Source organism: Chamaea fasciata, unplaced genomic scaffold, assembly GCF_029207755.1.
Source record: "Chamaea fasciata isolate MVZ Bird 193981 ecotype frontalis unplaced genomic scaffold, bChaFas1.0.hap1 SCAF_5, whole genome shotgun sequence".
Taxonomy (NCBI): Eukaryota; Metazoa; Chordata; class Aves; order Passeriformes; family Sylviidae; genus Chamaea; species Chamaea fasciata.
The window spans coordinates 67,847,902-67,865,938 of NW_027094090.1; the positions used below are offsets into that span (position 1 = coordinate 67,847,902).

Consider the following 18,037-nt stretch of genomic DNA (forward strand, 5'->3'; position numbering starts at 1 on the left):
TATTAAACAGTGTAGCTCAGGTTAACTCAAGTACACCAATACAGAAGTAATTCAGTGCACATGGATTGGAATAACTCCACAATTTCTCAGTGTGTTTTACAGTGGATTATGTCTTCAAGTACAGCTCTAGAATTTACTTTTTCTGATGTCCCTTTGGGAAGTTGGAGACATTTCAGATTAAAGTACCAGAGTCTTTGCTACCGTCACTTTTTCCAGCCAGTGTTTTCCCATTTTAGAATCAGGGCAGAGTTTTACCCAATATATCACTGAAGAGAACACCTCTGCCATTCACCCAACCAAGTCACTGTGCAAACAGTAAAAACCTCTCTATTTGGGCTGTGGGTCACTAATTCTAGAAAGAGCAGCCTGAAAGACCTCAGAAAGGGTTCCTCTGTTGAACAGGAAATTCATAAAGGACCGTGCAGAGACTTGTTCACAAGAGATTTAACTGAAGCTATGAACTGTTCCCCTACTCACTTCACACATAAAATCTGTCAGTCAATAATGCTTTCCAGTCAGAACCAATTTGAAGCTTAATTTTGCCAAATCATCCAGAAGGGACAATGACAACACATTTATTTTCGAATTCATCAAGCTATCATGACCTTCCACTCCGATAGTTAATCACTGGACATTGGCTTCCATCAAGTTTAATTGAATTCATTTCAATCCATTTCTTAAGTCATAAATGCACCACCTCCAGCTCCATATGGATGGTTCCAAACACCACTAATTTCCTGCACTTCCCAGTTATTTGAAGCAGCCAGTTACTCACATTAAGTCTGGACGGTATCTGTGGATAATGGCACACAAAGCTAAGCCACTTTTCCATGACATTGTGAGATCTGTCACATTAACACCAGCATATCCATCAGTCTGTCTCTGGCACCAACTGAGCAATTTACTAGAGCGAGCTACAGACTCTGCAAAAAAAAAAAATTAGCACATTTCAAAATTGAAATGCACAACAGCTCAAATGCTAAATACAACACAATCTCCATGAATCAACAAGCAAAACCTTAATGTAAAATGCAAGCTCCTTACACAATGGGGAATGGAAGACAGGATCCTTATTTTCTTTGAAAAACACTATCGTATCTATTTTAAATCCAAGAAAGCATTTTTAATTTGCTGAGAAGTAATTATCTAAGTTGCAACTTGCCAATTTTTTCATCCTAGCCACTGCAAAAGAGCCCCAGGAAATATAAAACAGTTTGCAAAGGCTTGTTAAGTACGATCAAAAGGACAGACAGGAGCAATGCTCTCTCTAAGCCCAGATATACTATTTCTAGAGGAAGAACTGCAAATGTACTTCTGTAACAACTTCTTCTCCCTTGAAAACTTTCCTTTAAAGGAACTGACCTCTTCTGACCTTGTCTTACCAGAAGATCTGACGAGATTACAGCCTAAAGGGACATGGCTGCAGGGCAAAGAGCAGACACTACACAGCTATTCAGCAGTGAAAGGGAGGCTTAGCAGCAAAGAGCCACTCTGGGAATCCCAAAAAGCTCTCTGGGCATCCAAGACAAGGCGTGCAAAAGGAAAAGTCTGACACAGCCCTCAGGGGAGAGACAAGTAGACAGATCTGAAACGCTTATCACAAGGCATCTAGTTCTCAGAATAATGCAAACAAAGTAGAGGTTTCATTTAGTTTAGAGATGAGATGAAGAAAAGGAAAGCAGGAAAATGCAAGACTGCACAAGCAATACCTTCTTACATTTTGAGAGTTCTGAGTCTACTGTAAGAGTGAACTCAGCCCAGGCTTCTGCACTTGAAGCAAGGACATTGTTAGAGATAAAGGAGGTGAAAAGAACTGACTATACAAACAAACATGCTTAGAAAATTAACAGCATTATAAGGCAAGGGAAATTAGGCAAACAAAAATAAATTCCCATGCCAACGGAAACTTGAAAAACTGTAAGGTCGGACTGTTGACAAAACAATTGCTGGATGCACTTTGTAAAAGCAGAGACCGGTTAAATAACACCCTACAGCCCTGCTGCTCTCTGGTTCCTGCACTGATCCAGCTCCAGAATACCAAAAGGAATAGGACAGCAGGCAGGCCTACCATTTCGAGTCAGCTTTGGTGTCCTGGAGTTCACAAAGTTCTCAATCTCCAGGTGAATGTCTTTCAAGTCTCCTGTGTTATACAGGTGGCGTACCTAAAGCGACACACAAAAACATTTAGGATGATCAACACCCCATGCACCCCAGATACACACAGAAATAGGCAGAAGACAATAAGGAGACATCCCAAGGCACAAAAAGGAAGGTTAAGTACATGCAGGTAGCAAAAATCTGACCCCAAGAACCTCCCAACAGCAAGGATCAGCTCATCAGTGCTGAACAGTCCAGCTGACTGCTGCTGCTCAGTGGGTACCAAAATGCAATGACAGACTGCTAGACTGGATCATTTCAATGAAAACGCACGTGCACACGTGGAAAACGCAAATTTATAGGTTTCCTGTATCCCTGTATCACAGTTGAAATTATCAAACATTCCTAAAAAGGAATTTATTCAAGCAGAAAAGTCTGCTCTTGACTGATGCAGCTGCCTTTCACTGCTTCCACGCGATACACACATCACTCTCTGTCCCCAAAACATTGCCAGAGCTTCACCTGGGGACAGACCCTGCAGATTACAAGCGCTCGTCAGCACCATTTGTGATTTACCTGCTGTGGCCGTAGGAAGTTGACGTTGATATTGGGATATCGGGTGGCAGGATCAATGCTGTAATGGCTGAAGTTTTTACTCACGTTCTCTGGGGTGGTCTGAGGCAGCAGCCTATAAATGCTTTCCCTTGGGAAAATAACACACACACACAAAAAAAAAAAAAAAAAAAAAAGAAAGTTTGGGGTTTTGTTTTGGTTCGTTTGTTTTGTTTAGGCTTTGTGGTGGTTTGGGGTTTTCGGTTTGTTTTGGCTGGTTTGAGGTTTTGTTCTAGCTTGTTTTTTTGAAGAGATGCATCACTACACTACTATGGGTAAATAAACTCTGGAGAGATAAACATTCAAATCAGAAATCTAACCACTTCACACGCTGCATAGCTAAGAGTCAGCATAAGCATATTAAAATCTGCACTTTAATACAACTTCAGAATTCCAAAGGAGGGAAGAGAACAATACACTCAGTGAAAGTGGAGGGGCTGCCCAGTACAATAAAGACACTGAGACACAGGAGTGGCTCAGGAAGAGGGGCCACCAAGGGGACTGGAGGCCAAGAGAACTGAGTTTGTTCAGTATGTGGAAGAGAAAGCTCAGGGAAGATCTTACTGCTGCCTGAAGTGGCTAATGGAAAGGTGACAAAATCTGTCTTCAAAGGTAACTTGATTTTCCTCACTGTTTTTTTTAAATTCAAACAAATGGCATTTTTAGTGTGAATTGTGCCATCGTGTAATTTTAGAAATTACACTATGGTTCCTCATGGTCAGAAGCTGCAGTTGCTGAAGTTTAAAAGAGGACCTACAAGCTGCTGCTTTTCCTTACTCCATCTTCTAATTACCTGAGTTCTGATCTCCAAGAAAGCACCTTGAATCACCAGAACAACACTCAGGAAAAGCTCATTAAAGCATCAAGAACTCAATGCTTCAAAAGAGACAAGATGCTGTTTGGCTTGCATGAAACAAAGTGACCAAGGACAACATGCAAAATAGCAGGTCACAGCTTCCTTAGAAGGAAATAATAAAAAGCATTCACAAGATAATAGGAGATGGCAAGAGCTTTTGTATTTGGTACTTTAAAGGCACCTACATTTTCATTCAGTTTGTCATGGAAGGGCTGGTGACAGGCTCACTGTGTCCATGCAATGACAACAAGCATCTAAAAAAAAGATTCCTCATCTAATCTTTTAAAACTAGGACCAGGAAGAGCAACATTTCTTGCTCTTCCATATACTTCAGTTTATCGACTCCTTTGAATTTTTTTTTCTTCAATTGAATTATACCCTCAAGCTTCTCTAAAAACAGTGAGAGTCTATCTCCCATTCTAAGTATTTGTACTAAAACTGGAATGAAAGATGAGATGTTGGAGGACTGGATTAGAACTGTAAATGTATTCACTTTCTCCATTACCTCTCTGCAAGAACTTCCAAAGGACTAGCTCCGAGCGACCAACTTCGTACCATCCAGGCAGAGTCCATGGCAGCCAAAAATCCCCTGGCTATTCCAGTTCCCATTGGCCAAAATGGCTGATATTATAGGTTACCAAAACAAAACAAAACAAAAAAAAAAGGCAGAGAAAGCAAAAGAATCACTTAGGGAAAATTTTAAAGAAATATCAAGCACATATTCAGGCAGTAATCTGCTGGGAAATTATAACTCAGTAATTAGCTTCAAGCTCCACTCCCACTGGGTTAGAGGAAACCAGATGTACGGTGAACAGCTCACGGGCTCTCTCAAAGCCAATGTCTCTCTACTTCCAACAATAATTCATAGCCTGGAGTGCCTTAACGGCTTCTCTGCAAGACAGTACTTTTCAACCAGTTACAAAACGCCAATTATTAGCAGGCTTACAGTAGGTTCTGTAGAGAGTCAGCTCATCCCAACAAGAAGCAGATGGAACAGACAGAACTTCAGAAAAAGCTCTGCACACGTTTTCTTAAGCGACATCATTACCATGCTAAAAATTCAGCTTTCCCAACACTCCCACCCTTCCTCCAAACCTCCCACTTCATTCCACCCCAAACAGCAGCTTTCCCTGCAGCCCCTTTCTGTCGGGCAGCACAGGTTTCAGGGGTGGGTGCTCATTCAGAGCAGACGAACACCAACCTCGAGGAGGCTGTCCCCGACCAGCGCCACGAGCAGCTGGTGGCCGTTCTGCTCGCGCACCAGCGCCGCGTTCTCGGACGCGTACATGCACGTGAAGTCAAACATGGCCACGTCGGGCTGCCCGTAGTGGTTGATGGCAAAGTCCAGAGAGGGCAGCTGCTGGTTAGTGGAGAAATCTGCCGCTTCCCTGGCATAGTTCAGCAAAGCCTCCTGGTCCACGTTCTCCCGGGAGAGCAAGACCTCTGTGTCGGCGTGGTCCTGCCAAAACCAGCAAGGTTAAAGTGCCGTGGTCAAAGCCACGAGTTTATTTTAGGATTGGTATATATGGTAGTTGGCAGTAAAATTCTGACTAATGCGCTCATACAAATTTGCCTGCTAGTTTCTTTCGTTCCTAGTTGTGTTAAGGCTTCCAGGACAAAATCTATAAATCTTTTATTGCAGACAGTGATCGGTCCTGCTGGCATTTCTGACTGTGAAAAGGCTAAGAAACTTTCGAGCACTTTTCATTCCCATAAAATGAGGGAAGCTCAACTAAGCTATCAAATGTTCTTTCAGCATATTTTATCTCAGCGCGAACAAAACTTCCAAATCTACAAAGGGAAACAAATTTGAAAAGGACGGGTTTTGTAACACTCATCTGACGGTTTAAAATACTTTAGCCGGGCATTAACTGCCTTTTGGAGCCCAATTACAATCATATTCCAAAATAACAACTGTATAACAATACTATGTGGTGGAGGAAAAGCACATTTTCCTGCTTTCACCTTACCAAAAGTAAATTGTCACCACAATTCTAGCTTGGGGAAAATACAAGAGAAGGTAATACCCACATGCCGTATCACTCCTTTATCCAGCAAGCTCTGCTTTTTGGCAGTCATGACAAAGTAGTGTGTATCGTCTTTGTAGTAGACAATGTTCTCCAAGTCAATGCCTTGTGACAGAACAAAAGACACGGAAGCGAACAAGTTAGGAGTTATGCGTAACTGAAGTTCTACCAGAAGAAAGTAAATTGAAACTGCACGGTCAGAAAAAGTCAGAAAGAATGCCAAGCAACTTTGCCCCATGCTCTGGGTGACTTCAAAACCTGAATTGTCAACAAAACCACAGACAGCACATTTCACCTGCATAAAGCTACTTCTTTTAAAAAATCTATTTATCATCACGCTAAGGTTTGCATTCACATGTGGAGTGCAAAAAGGAGAACTCTGGATTCAGGACCTCTTCCCACTTAGGGGCTCTGATTTCCTGAAAACCATACGTAAATTCTCCACTCCTGAAGCCAAATGCCACACAGCAGCTTTGTAGAGCAGAACAGCTGCAGAAACAGGGAAGTCAGATTTCAGAGGCAGCAAGGACTGACCGCCTTGCTTGTTTCTCGATTAAACACGCGAATCTGAGCCGCGAAGTCGCAATAATAAAGACGAACAGTTTTCAATGAAAAATCTGTCAAGTGCTGGCCAACCTGTGGCGTCTCGGAGATCCTGGAAGAACTTCTGGTTGAAGATGAAGGCCACACCGCTGATCTCCTCGACTTTGGCTTCAGCCGTGGTGTTGCGGTTGATGAAGTTGGCTGTGATGGCGATCGCGAGTTTACCGCGGAATTCCTTCCGCCGAAACCCTGCAGGGAGGATTAAAGTTGCAACACTGGAAACTAGGGACACCTTCAGAGAAGGCTCGGTGCGCCACAGACAGGTGCTTTACTCACAAAGTAAAGAGAGAGAAGGGAATTGATGAGGTACAAACTCTTCCACAGAGGAAAGAGCAATTGGCTTCATCAGAAAAGTTAAGTGTTTTTTAGGGAAAAAGCTCCCCACCACCCCCCTTCTCTCATCTCTGTTCCCAGAGGTGCAATTTCCATAAAAAAACAACAATATGGGATTCTCTGCTACATGGCATAATATTCAACGCCTCGGTTCCTACACCTGAAGGTAGGAATGACTACTCGACTAAAGAAAAAATGTAGGAAAAATTATCCAGATCAAAAACCCATACGACTTTGTTAGTTTAGAGGAAGCAAACAAAGACCACCCGCGTCTTTGCGACAAATAGATTTTAACACGGACTTTTAAGCTTCCTATCACTTGTCAAATGTCTTTCCAGATGTTGACTGGCACATTAAAGGCCACTTTCATCCTATCAAATTTAAGAATAAGTTTTGGAGGTGAATTATGGACACATCGTTACCTTCTAAGGTGTTTCTCCTGCCATCCCCTCCAATGATTACTTCAAACTCATACTCAGACACTGGATGGGTTTTGGGGTGGACCAAAGCACGCCAACCTATTCCTGTAGAGAAACTCCAAGTTAATGACAGTATAAATTGCAACAAAAATAGGAAAAAAAAATCCAGAAAAAAAACCAGTTCTTACTATCAACAAATCCTTCAACACATGATCAGTCAAGCAACCCTGCAAGGACAGCTACATTGATGACAGGGCTGTTCCTGAACTGTGCAGCAATTCCATGCGAATCAGAGGCTGACACAGCTCTGCTAAAACTCCCCTGATCCCTTTAAGTGCCACTGCAAACTTCTCTACTACCTATACAACTAAGAAAAGGCCAAAAAACAAGTAATCTGCATCTCCTGTGATGATCAGAGAACGGGTTTCACAGTGACACCAAAAGCATAACAAGGATCATTCACCAATATAAATATCCTCAGTGAATGCAGAGAAAGCAGTTGTTTCAAAATCTTATCTGAGTGTTATGTAATAGGCTGAAGTATTTCAGAAGCAATTACAATTTACCATGCCTTGGTCTATTTCTGTGTAGTCCTTGTGGTGACTTTGTTTCATACAGTAACTAATTTGGATTTGTCACTAGAAAAAACAAATCCTACTAAATACCCAAGCACAAATGGATTAATAACTTTTCTTATTAATGGAGCACGAGGAAAAGACTTCAAGTCACAAGCAGAGTTAAGGAGTAGGAGCAGCCTGTGTATCCTCCCACAGCTTCCCCCCTCTCTACTGCCCATTTCAGGGCTACTTGCTTTCATTCTCCTGGTCTTCTGGAGGGTAAACGAGCCCCCGAAACTCCACATTGACATGGATCTCTATTCCCAAGATCAAGGCAACCTTCAAAAGGATCAGCTGGAGCTGACGGATACCTGCAAAGAAAGGCAGATGATAAAGAAATAGAAGAAAAAGGGAAGAGCACAAGTGCCCACGTGTGTCTGTGGGACAACACTGATACCCTGACTTCAAGGCCAGTTGTGCTACTTTCTTCTTCCCCACGGTGCTCCCAGCACTTCATCCAGGCACCACCGGTGTGTGATATCACAGCATGCCAAGAAAACTCCACACAGCTGAAACCCCAACCCTTTTCAAAGCATAAAAAGTAATTTTGTGATGTTTCAATCCCCTAATCAGCAACAGGGGAAACAAGCAGGACATGAAACGCAGGAGAGGGAGGGAAGACAGCACAGGCAGACCTGTTACAGAGGGCAAAGAGCCACTGCATCAGCCTGGCTGTAATACTGACCTGCACCTCTGGGTTAGTGAGGGCACAGGAAGCTCCTCGCCACCTCTTTCCTCTTCAGGTAACTTTGGCAATGAGAATGGAAATTACAGTGTGCAACCTCAATTAATTTGAAGGGAAACACCTTACTGTCGTATTTCAGATACTGAAATGAAAAAATCCTTCGCCTAAACACTAAATTTTAACTGTGATGATGCACAAAAAAAAGACAAAATGCACGAAGACTGGAAGAATAAAAATGAAAAGAAATTAGAAGGGAAAAGCAATCTACCAGACTGAAGTTACAAAGATCTTCCCTTTTTTATCATTTGTTCCCAAATTTAAAAAAAAGAGAGAGAACACAGACTGGTGGGCAACACCTGGCTGTGCCATGTACAGTCAGTTTTGGGGAAGAAAAAAGAAAAAACTCCTAGCTCCGCTAAAGCATTCCATTTCCAAAGAAGACTGATTTAGCAGAATTTAAAAATCATCAAGATTGTTCTCAGTTGTAAGACGTAAACATCTATTTAATCAAAACGTAGCTTCATCACTCTTCTGAAAGTTAACAAAGCTAAAATGGTTCCTCCTTCCTCCAGACCGAAGCTCACAAGAATGTTCAAAAGCACTCACAAGTTTTTCTTTACAAGTTGCTCAGGAGAAACAGAATAATGTGGCAGCTGCAGGAACGTATCAGCAAAAAATAGAAAAATTAACCATCCAAAAAAAAAAAAAAAGTTTGAGCTTTAAGTGTACTTTACAGTGTAGGAAGAAGCTCTGCCTTAGGAATGTCTGAGAGATGACGGATAAACATTGCATGTTTTAATCTCATGACCAGCCCAGAACTCACAGTGCAAAGGCAACGCTGAATTGTACCGCAACAACTTGAGAGCAGGGACTGGGGCAGGCTGAATTTTCATCACCCCACACCCTCCTCAGGAAAGAAGAACTTACTGATATGATCGATGGATCCCGCACAGAATTTGCCGTAGAACTTTTTGGCGCCCAGGCCCCTGAGGTCGTGGATGGTGAAGGGCCAGAGGTGCAGCACGTTGTTGCGGGAGAAGGCGTCCCTCTTCTCGATCACCACCACCTTGGCCCCCAGGAACGACAGGTCGATGGCTGTACGAAGGCCACAGGGTCCAGCCCCAATTATCAGACACTGCAAAACAACCAGCACAAAGTAACCGGACGGTCCTTGGAGGGAATGGATATTTCTGTAGCAGCTTCCGAGCATCCCACGGCTCTTTGAAACATAAGCTGAAACTTCACATCAGTCTTTCTGTTTCTACCTGCCAAGTTCTGCCGTTGATAAGGTTAAAGCAGTGACCATGAATTGAAAATGAAGTCTATTTCAGAGCAGTGAAAACACTCAGGGAGCAGGCAGGTAAAACTGTGTGCCTTCAACCACTGCTCTAAGAAGCGCTGCCAAGTAATACTCTCCAAGCTATGTAACTACCTGGAGAACAGCAATATTTCTGAAAGCTTCTCCCTCCCACGTTCCATTTTTTTCTTAAAAAAAAAAAACAAACACCAAAAAACCCCACACAACCAAACCAAAAAATCAAAACAACCCCCAAAAAACAAAAACAAAACCAATGACAGTTTTCCTCTCATGTTCCAAACCCTGAGCTGGCCTTTCCTAAGAATATCTCCAGTAACATTGCAACAGTTACAGCAGATAAACACAAGACACTAATGTTTTTATAAACATCGTCATTTTAAATAACAGAATAACACAGAGTAGCCAAGTCAGAGCACCCTAACTTAATGCTTTTGTTGATGCTTTGGTGCTTCTACTATCACAGCAAAGGAGACTTCAGGGAAGCAAACATCACATAAACACAAACTTTGTGTGACCAGACAAATCTCTCCAGCCTAACCTTTGTCATATGAAAGGTCTTTCACCTACTCTTATCTTTTTCCACTCTACTCACAAACACTATAAGATGCTAATGAACAACTTGGGAATGTAAAATACCTGCGTGTCTAGCGTTGAAATACCTTCTGAGAACAGAATGATGCAGCAAAACACTTTCAGATTTAAAAGCCAAGAGAGTCAGGAGACACCTCTTATCCACAGAAACAGAGGTCCACAGAGAAAGTGTTGGTATGTGCAGCCACATAAAAACAGGACACAGTCCATTTCATCATATCGTTACTGTACTTTGATTTCTACCGAGTAAACCAGAGACACAGAATAAAAACTTTGTGACAGAGGTGGCTGCTGCTGCTGCCATGTGGTTCTCTTCCAGATCCTTATGGCTGCACAAGAAAGCTCTTTGAGAAATTCTTACGGATGCCAAAATTTAACCATCAGCCAGTGCTGTGATAAACAAGCAATCCCAAGAGGCAAAACTTTGCGTTCAGTGGTCGTCCCCATCTGACAATTTCTACAGGCTGCCACATTCTCATCACTTATTCACTGGGGCATAAACCCCACAAGCACCATGAAACTGCAAATGTAAAGCCTGCATGATGCAAAACCAGCACAAGTTACAGCAGAGATGACATAACTATTGACATGCAAATTCCACGCAGGACTACTGAGTGAGATAAGGAGTCACATAAATCTGAGGGCAGAGATCCAAGTCTAGAGGAAAGGGAAGGGAATAATAACACCACTGCCTCTTTAGTGGCTTCAGGGACAAGAAAGCATTTGGCACAAAAGGCACACCCAACCTTTGAGTTAATAAATACCTAAATAAAATTCTCTATTGAACAGGTGTCCATCTTGTAATTTGATATAAGGGATCCTCAGTTAGGATCTACTATATTATTCCAATTTAATATTGCTTTCTTTGTACGTAAGTAACTCCCAAACAACCACCTTGTCTTTTTTTTTTAAAAGACTTTTCAGAAAATTAGCTAAGCATATCATACTTATCCAGGTAATAATTTTACTTGGCTGACAATTACAATCTTCAAAGAGCCAGGATTTCAATAAGCAACAAGAACACACTGAATTGGGTGACTTCCATTCTTTGACAAATTTCCACCTATAAAATATTTATGATGGAGTACACAACAGCAAAGGAATTGTACTAAAATCAGACTATTCAAACTCAGGTTTCATGAAATTATAAACTAGCTGTCTGCAATTTTGTCACAGGAACTTAAAAGGTTTTTTTTCCTCTCTATCCTTCCTCCTTGCCCTCATAGTAGGATGTGGTTAAAATCATTTAGGTTACGTTTAAGATTCTAGATGTTCTGAAAGCAAAATACTCAGATAAATAATTTATGATCAAAGTTGCCTCTTTTTTAATACCACTGCAATACTATTAAATAATGTTGTTATAAAACATAAATTCCAAGCACAACTAAAAATAGAAAAGATTCTTTTCCACCTCTAATGCTTCTTCCAGTTTCAGATGTCTCATAAAAACCCACCTTCTGATACTCTCAGTCAGCAGTAACTCCATGACGTGCCAAGCAGAGCCAAATAAAGGCAGCTACTGTTATTCCTTGTTCCCTTTCCCCTCAGTGACTCCAAGCAATTGCTGCAACTCCCTGCACTTGAAGCTGTCTCACCCCTCAAAAACACTTCTTGCTCAAGATCTTCCAGACAGATTAGATTAAGTTTCCAGTAACAATGCCATGGTAATGGAACATCAAATGCAAACTGAAATGCTGTGTTCTCTGTAGAGGCAATGAAGAGAGAGCACCATGTCTAACTATTTACATTTGAACAACTCATCACGTCCAAGATGCTTTCACGAACTCTGATTATCTGAATTCTGGTTAGCCTGGATGCTGGCCACGGGCATAAACTGCGCAGCTCCAGGCACAGCACCTCATCCCTGAACAATTTTTAAATGGCAATCAAGAGCTATCCTACAAGGTATGAAAACTTCAGAACTGGTTTATGTTCAAGTGTACAGAAGCCAGGCTTCCTAAAGAAATTACTGACTTCTGTTCTGACATGGATAAAACCCTAATCCTTATTTTAAATTCTATCATCTCCACATGCCCGCTTAAATTTCTGTGCCTTTCAATCAGCAGTTTGCAAATTACATTAAACAGGGATATAAAGCTAAGTGAGTTAGGAAACCAAATCAGACATGATTCAGTTCTCAAAAGGCCTCTGCTTTGAACAGTTATGATTATCTCTTAGGAGCTACCTTTTAAACATTTAATGGCAGATGCTATCTGGATAGGAAACAAATTCATAGAAACATACATGAAAAGATAAGAGGGATACGCCGTGAAGTTTAGTTAAAACAATACATCCACTGCAGTCCTTGCCCACGTCCATCACCGTGGTCCTTCACACCAACACCAGCAAGTTCTGAGGTTTCACAATGAGGGACAGTCCCACATGACCTCATGAGCCTCTCTGTTTATCTCACCACCACAGTGCTACTTCTACAATCGCTTCTCTTGATGCCACTTCTCCAATTCCATCCTCACCGTCTTTAACTTGGCTTTGGTGCACAAAATAGGTTAAGCTTTTGGATGATACAAAACCTCTTCAGTCAAACATCACTCCCAGGATGCTTTACTCTTTTTATCCACTTGATAACTCTACTTGAAGAGATGTTCTAAAGACACTTGGTTACATTTATCTGTTCAAAGCACATCCTTTTCTGATGACGTTTGAGCCTCAGTACTCCTCTGGGTCTCCAGTTATTCTTCCAGAGCACCATCTGAAGGACTCTCATTCCTCTCACTGCCAATTTCCCAGGGGGCTTCACCCATGATCCTCCTCTATAAACTGTCTTTGCATCACTTCATTCACAGACACTGCTTTAATCAGCTTTGTCAGAGCTGTCAATTCACAAAAACTTCTCCACAACTCAAGAGCTGGCTACATTTTGGCCAAGCTCAAATCTCTACCTTTCTGGCATTTCCTTGTGTTGTTAATTCAAGCCCAATACAACCAAATGGAGCTCTAATGTCCTTCTGAACTCAGCTCACCACTTCCTGTCAACGCAAATGTCACATTTGATTTTCTGGATGCCTTTCATAGCTGGATGTCACCCTCCACTCACAGCTGGTTTTTCGTACGCTCTCAAATCGAGCACTATCCACTTCCCCACCCATTAAAATCCTTCTTTAATGTTTCATCTCTATTACTGAACCAACCTTTTCCACAGTGTTAACAAATACAGCCAGAGCATAGATGCAAAAATCACTCCTACAACCTATTATTCAAATAAGTTAAAAACCTCTACATCTTGCTCCCTCCATCTCTTTGTCATAAAAACATAAGCCACCTATCTTCATTTCACAGACTTAAACACCCTAGCTCAGTTCAATCCATTATGTTTTATCCAAAAGAAGAGCAATTCCTGAATCTAACGAAAGCACAGGGCAATCAGTTGTGCAGAAAATTTAGAATTTTTCTCCACAATGCTCACAGTGCTTGGAAGGCTTATTCCTAAGCACACAGAAAACCTACTACATTTATCTGCTGGTAGATCCTTCCCTTCATACGTTACCTGAAAAACGTAAACTTTAACACTGGTTGGATTTTTGGGGTGTTGAAGCTACTGCCCACTGTGACTACCAGCAGTGCCCAATTGCTTGATTTTCAGAGTTTACCAAGTGTTACTACAGTAATTCATTATAAATGCCTCCAGCCGTATGAAAACGGCCACCAGACAGTGAAACAAGACAAACAATTAAGAAACTAATACAACTTTCTAATATCCTGCTGGGGGAAAATATAAGTCCACAAATCTGAAATGACATTCTCTAAACAAGATATATTTGTCCCTCAATTCTATATTGAGGAATGAATCATGAATTCCTCCAATTAAAGGATTTCCTTTCCTCAAAAGGTGACTATTCAAGACAAAGGACAGCATCTATTGTCCTCAATGAAGGAGGACAGAAAGAATTCTGTTCTAATTTTATCCTATTCTGCACTCTCTGCCTTTTTTGAAAAAAGAAGAGCGCTTCATTATTTACAAAACCAACCTCCTCTATACACATTTCAATAAATGATATAAAGAAACACTTTCAAAATGCACTGTCCTAGGTGTGCAGCACATAAATGCCAGCTCACAATAATTCAGGTTATAGAAAAGTAAAATGCTCTGTGTGTGTGTGTAAAAGCAGGAATTCCTGCAGTAAATACCACACATACCAGACTTTTAAAAAGAATTGGTATGAGTCTCCACTGCATATTTTTTCTTTGAACCTAGAATATAAAAGATCGCTTTCTAAATAATGGGAAACAGTCTGTTGTGCCAAATTGGCAGAAAAGTTCAGGTTTTTTGACAGTCATAAGAATTTTCAAATCAAAGCTGGAAATTTCCAAACATGCATATTTTATATCCTAGACTCCAACAGCTCACATTCCTGTTACCATCAAAATGCAAAAAGGAGTCAACCAAGATTAAAGGTTTACCAATTAAGATTTTCTAAGCCATCTATCCATAGATGCCACAAAAACTTACAATGTGAGAACTTGCTGGCTGCTTCTCCTGAATAAAATACGAACGTTCGGGCGGGCGGTCACATCTGGTGGTGACAAAAGGAATTTCCGATTGCCGATCAAATTTTAAAATTGTGACTGAAACTTCCCTGGGCTTACAGTGACGCCAGGCAACATCTTCCTACATCCACACCTTTTTTTCCTGAGTATTCCAGAGGGATTGGGTAATAGCAGCCTGGACCATAGCGGCTGAAGCTCTTACCTTCGTGTTGGCGCATGCTTTCCCCTTCTTGTAGTCCTTATGGCTGCCTCTCTTATCCAATTTGGCCCACAAGGCTTTGGCTTTCCAGTAATTGAGCTTGGACTTGAGTTTGTGATAGAAGGAACGATAGTCCTTGGGCTTTAGCTCGAGGTAGTCACAGAGCTCCTGGAAAGCCTTCAGAGTCCCCTTGCAGGTGGAAGCCTGGACGAATCTGTCGAAGAGAACATGAGCCTGGTTCACCTTCTCGTTTTTACTTTCCTCCATGCTTCACACGCGGCAGCTGCCCAGGGGGGCAGCTGTGCTCTTCCAGTCTGCCAGATTTCCCGATGTTGTTCCACTGAGCCACTTTCACCTCTGGCTTACAAGCATTGTTAACCTATAAAATAAAAAGAAGAAAGCGTAACTGAACTTTCCTTTTTTGTCCCAAAATTTTGTCTAAGCCTGCTGAACTGAGAGCCCAGATTCCCGAGGATTTCTACCCAAGCTGACTGAAGCAGAGGCTTCCAGACTTCACTGAGCCTCACTGCAGACAGCAGCACACCTCTGTTAAACCACAAAATATTTTAACCTGAGCCAGTGCCTTGGAAGTTTTATCAAAACTCATCCTGCATGAAGAGCAGAGAAGTTACAAGTAAACAGGCAGATGTTACACGATGTCTGGAAGAGGGCAGAGGTTGCAGAACAGGACAGGCAGAGCTGCTTATGCTGCAGTTACTGTGTAACACCACAGCAAGGGCTATGGGCTGGTTTTAAAAATACTAATGCCACAAAGCACTTCGACAGTTGGTATCCCATCAATAAAATAAGCTTTGGTGCCTTCATTCTAAAAAGACGTGTGGCCTTGGTCATGATAAATAAAGATGAGAGGATGGCATAGCACAGGCTGATATAGAGTCCTTGCCAGGACTGGTTTTTGCATAGTGATGGTTACCGTGACCTGAAAAATAAGTTAAACCTGCTAATAGCAATCCATTTCTTAGGAAAATACGTCAAGACTGAAAAAAAGGAAGGCTGTCTGTGTTGTATCAAGCAGTATAAACATTTCCCTTACCTAAAGCCTATACACATATTTCTGTCAGTTAATGAGCAGCGTAAGAGTGAAATGTGGCTGGTGCATGATCCTTCTAAGATTCCCATACTAATTCCCCTATTCTGTGATTTTCAACTTCTCCTGATATGCAGGTCCATATAAAACTTCAAGTGGTAGCTGGGGTCTACTTCAGTCTGCTGGGGCAGATCTGCTGCTCATTTCTGGGATCCCTCAGAAGCAGACTGGAAATACACAGAATTAATTGTTTGGATCATGATTAGAGATTATGTTTGAAGAATAGATGTATTCTCTTCCTCTCTCTCTTTCATATAGAATAAACCTTTTTCTTTCTTTTATACATAATACTAAGTACACACACTAGATTACCCTGCCTGCTGAGAAAGAGTAGCTCTGTTTGCCTTCAAATACAAAAGCAGCATGGGAACATATGCACGAACTATGGAAGTGAAAACACTTCCGAGGTGCTTTTTGCCCTTTGTTTTCTTTTGCAAAGGGTATTAAGGTAAAAAGGGAAATATGTGGACTCGGATAAAAACTTTTTAGATTCTCACCAGCTCTTTTCCTGCTTCCAGCAGACAGGAAGCCAAGCCAAACATTACAGCTCATGTCTCTTCCCCTCCCACACGACAGCTCTCCAGCAGTTTATTCGGGCACTCCTGCTTTTCAGCCTAACATTCAGCCGACTTGCTCCTCGGGGAAACCACTGCACTACTACGGAGGCCTAAATCAGAGAACCCTAAAATGCTTTGGTTTGGGAGGGACCTTAAAGGTCACATACTTCCAATGGGCAGGGACACCTCCCACTATCCCAGGTTGCTCAAAGCTCCATCTAACCTGGCCTCGAGCACTTCCAGGGATGGGGCATCCACAGCTTCTCTGGCAACCTGTGCAGGGACTCACCACCCTCACAGTAAGGAACTTCTTCCCACTATCCAATCTAAACCCGCCCTATAACAGTTTGAAGCCATTCCCCCTCATCCTATCATTCATGTCCTCGTAAAAAGTCCATCTTCACCTCTCTTCTGGCCCCACCAGGTACTGAAGGCCTTTGTCTCCTCTTTTGCCCTCAAGAAGAATATTATAACGCACTCCAACAAAACGCCTCGAACGCCGAAGGAGTCATTTCAGTGCCTCTGTGTCATACCAACACAATAGAATACCTACAGTCTAAAGTCATATGCCTCATTAATCAGCACAACATTCCAAGCTGAACACCCTCATGTTCCCCCCGCTTCTTGCACCCCCACTCTACCACCCAAACACTCATTTCACCCCAGTGCTTTTGGATGACTGAGACTTCTTCAGAAAAAGCAACAGAAGTTCCGTGACCTAAATTAAGTGGAGTCACAACTCAGGTCCGTTAGTCCACGTTCACACCCGGATGTAAGGACAGCAGAGCGATCATTTCTTGCTCTCGCTTCTCCCACGGTTTTTCACCAAGGAAGCGAGGCAGCATTGGTTTTGCACTGCTCAAAGACCCCAAAGCTAAAACCCAACCTCCTCTCACTCTAGCAACTCACTGCTGTGTGTCCGAGCTTTGCCGAACCTGAAGAAAGCGGGTCACGCGAGCCAACACATTCCAAGGGGCACCTCAGCACGGCAGCTCCGCCAAAAAAAATCCCGTTTCACACAGCCTGGGAAATCAGTTATGCCCACAGGTGAGACACCGAGGCTTCAGTCACCACATTAGGTCACTCCCTAGAACTCGGCATTCCTGATGGAAACACCCTTGGAAGCCATGAGCAACACGTCAGAGAACAGGGAAATTACAGGAGGAAAGCAGGGGCAGGCAAGAATTATTTGCCAGGTTTCCAGGGTACTTGTGCGCCTTGCTGGCTGCTCCGCAAGCCTGCAGTATCCTGCGTGTTTTGTCTCGAGGCAGCTGATTGCTGACTCAGATGCTCTGTGAATTCCTTGGCTGCCGCGTTGGGCGAGAAAGACAAAGCCCGTGGAAAAACGCATGCAAGAACAGTGTTCGGGTTGCTGTTTACAATAATAGCAGGAGGTTGTCACTGACTCATGGCTCCAAGTACCCTCAGGATCTCCAGGACTCGGCCCAGGACAAAAGAAAACCGTGGAAAACATCAGAGATGCAGGCAGTGAATAATTCCAGGTGGTGG

General features: G+C 42.4%; 1 protein-coding gene across 3 annotated transcripts in view; it reads right to left on the minus strand.

The window, feature by feature from the left end:
• MICAL3 (microtubule associated monooxygenase, calponin and LIM domain containing 3) overlaps positions 1-18,037 on the minus strand; it is a 168,918-nt gene that overhangs the window by 88,392 nt on the left and 62,489 nt on the right. For all 3 annotated transcript variants that reach the window (XM_066184300.1, XM_066184299.1, XM_066184298.1), the window contains exons 3-13: positions 14,867-15,242; positions 9,177-9,384; positions 7,759-7,875; positions 6,951-7,052; positions 6,229-6,384; positions 5,597-5,697; positions 4,767-5,024; positions 4,071-4,186; positions 2,674-2,800; positions 2,069-2,162; positions 776-923 (exon numbers count right to left, since the gene is read on the minus strand). In XM_066184300.1, coding sequence (XP_066040397.1) covers positions 776-923; positions 2,069-2,162; positions 2,674-2,800; positions 4,071-4,186; positions 4,767-5,024; positions 5,597-5,697; positions 6,229-6,384; positions 6,951-7,052; positions 7,759-7,875; positions 9,177-9,384; positions 14,867-15,130 — 1,691 coding nt within the window. In that variant the 5' untranslated portion in view covers positions 15,131-15,242. The remainder of the gene's footprint in view (positions 1-775; positions 924-2,068; positions 2,163-2,673; positions 2,801-4,070; positions 4,187-4,766; positions 5,025-5,596; positions 5,698-6,228; positions 6,385-6,950; positions 7,053-7,758; positions 7,876-9,176; positions 9,385-14,866; positions 15,243-18,037) is intronic.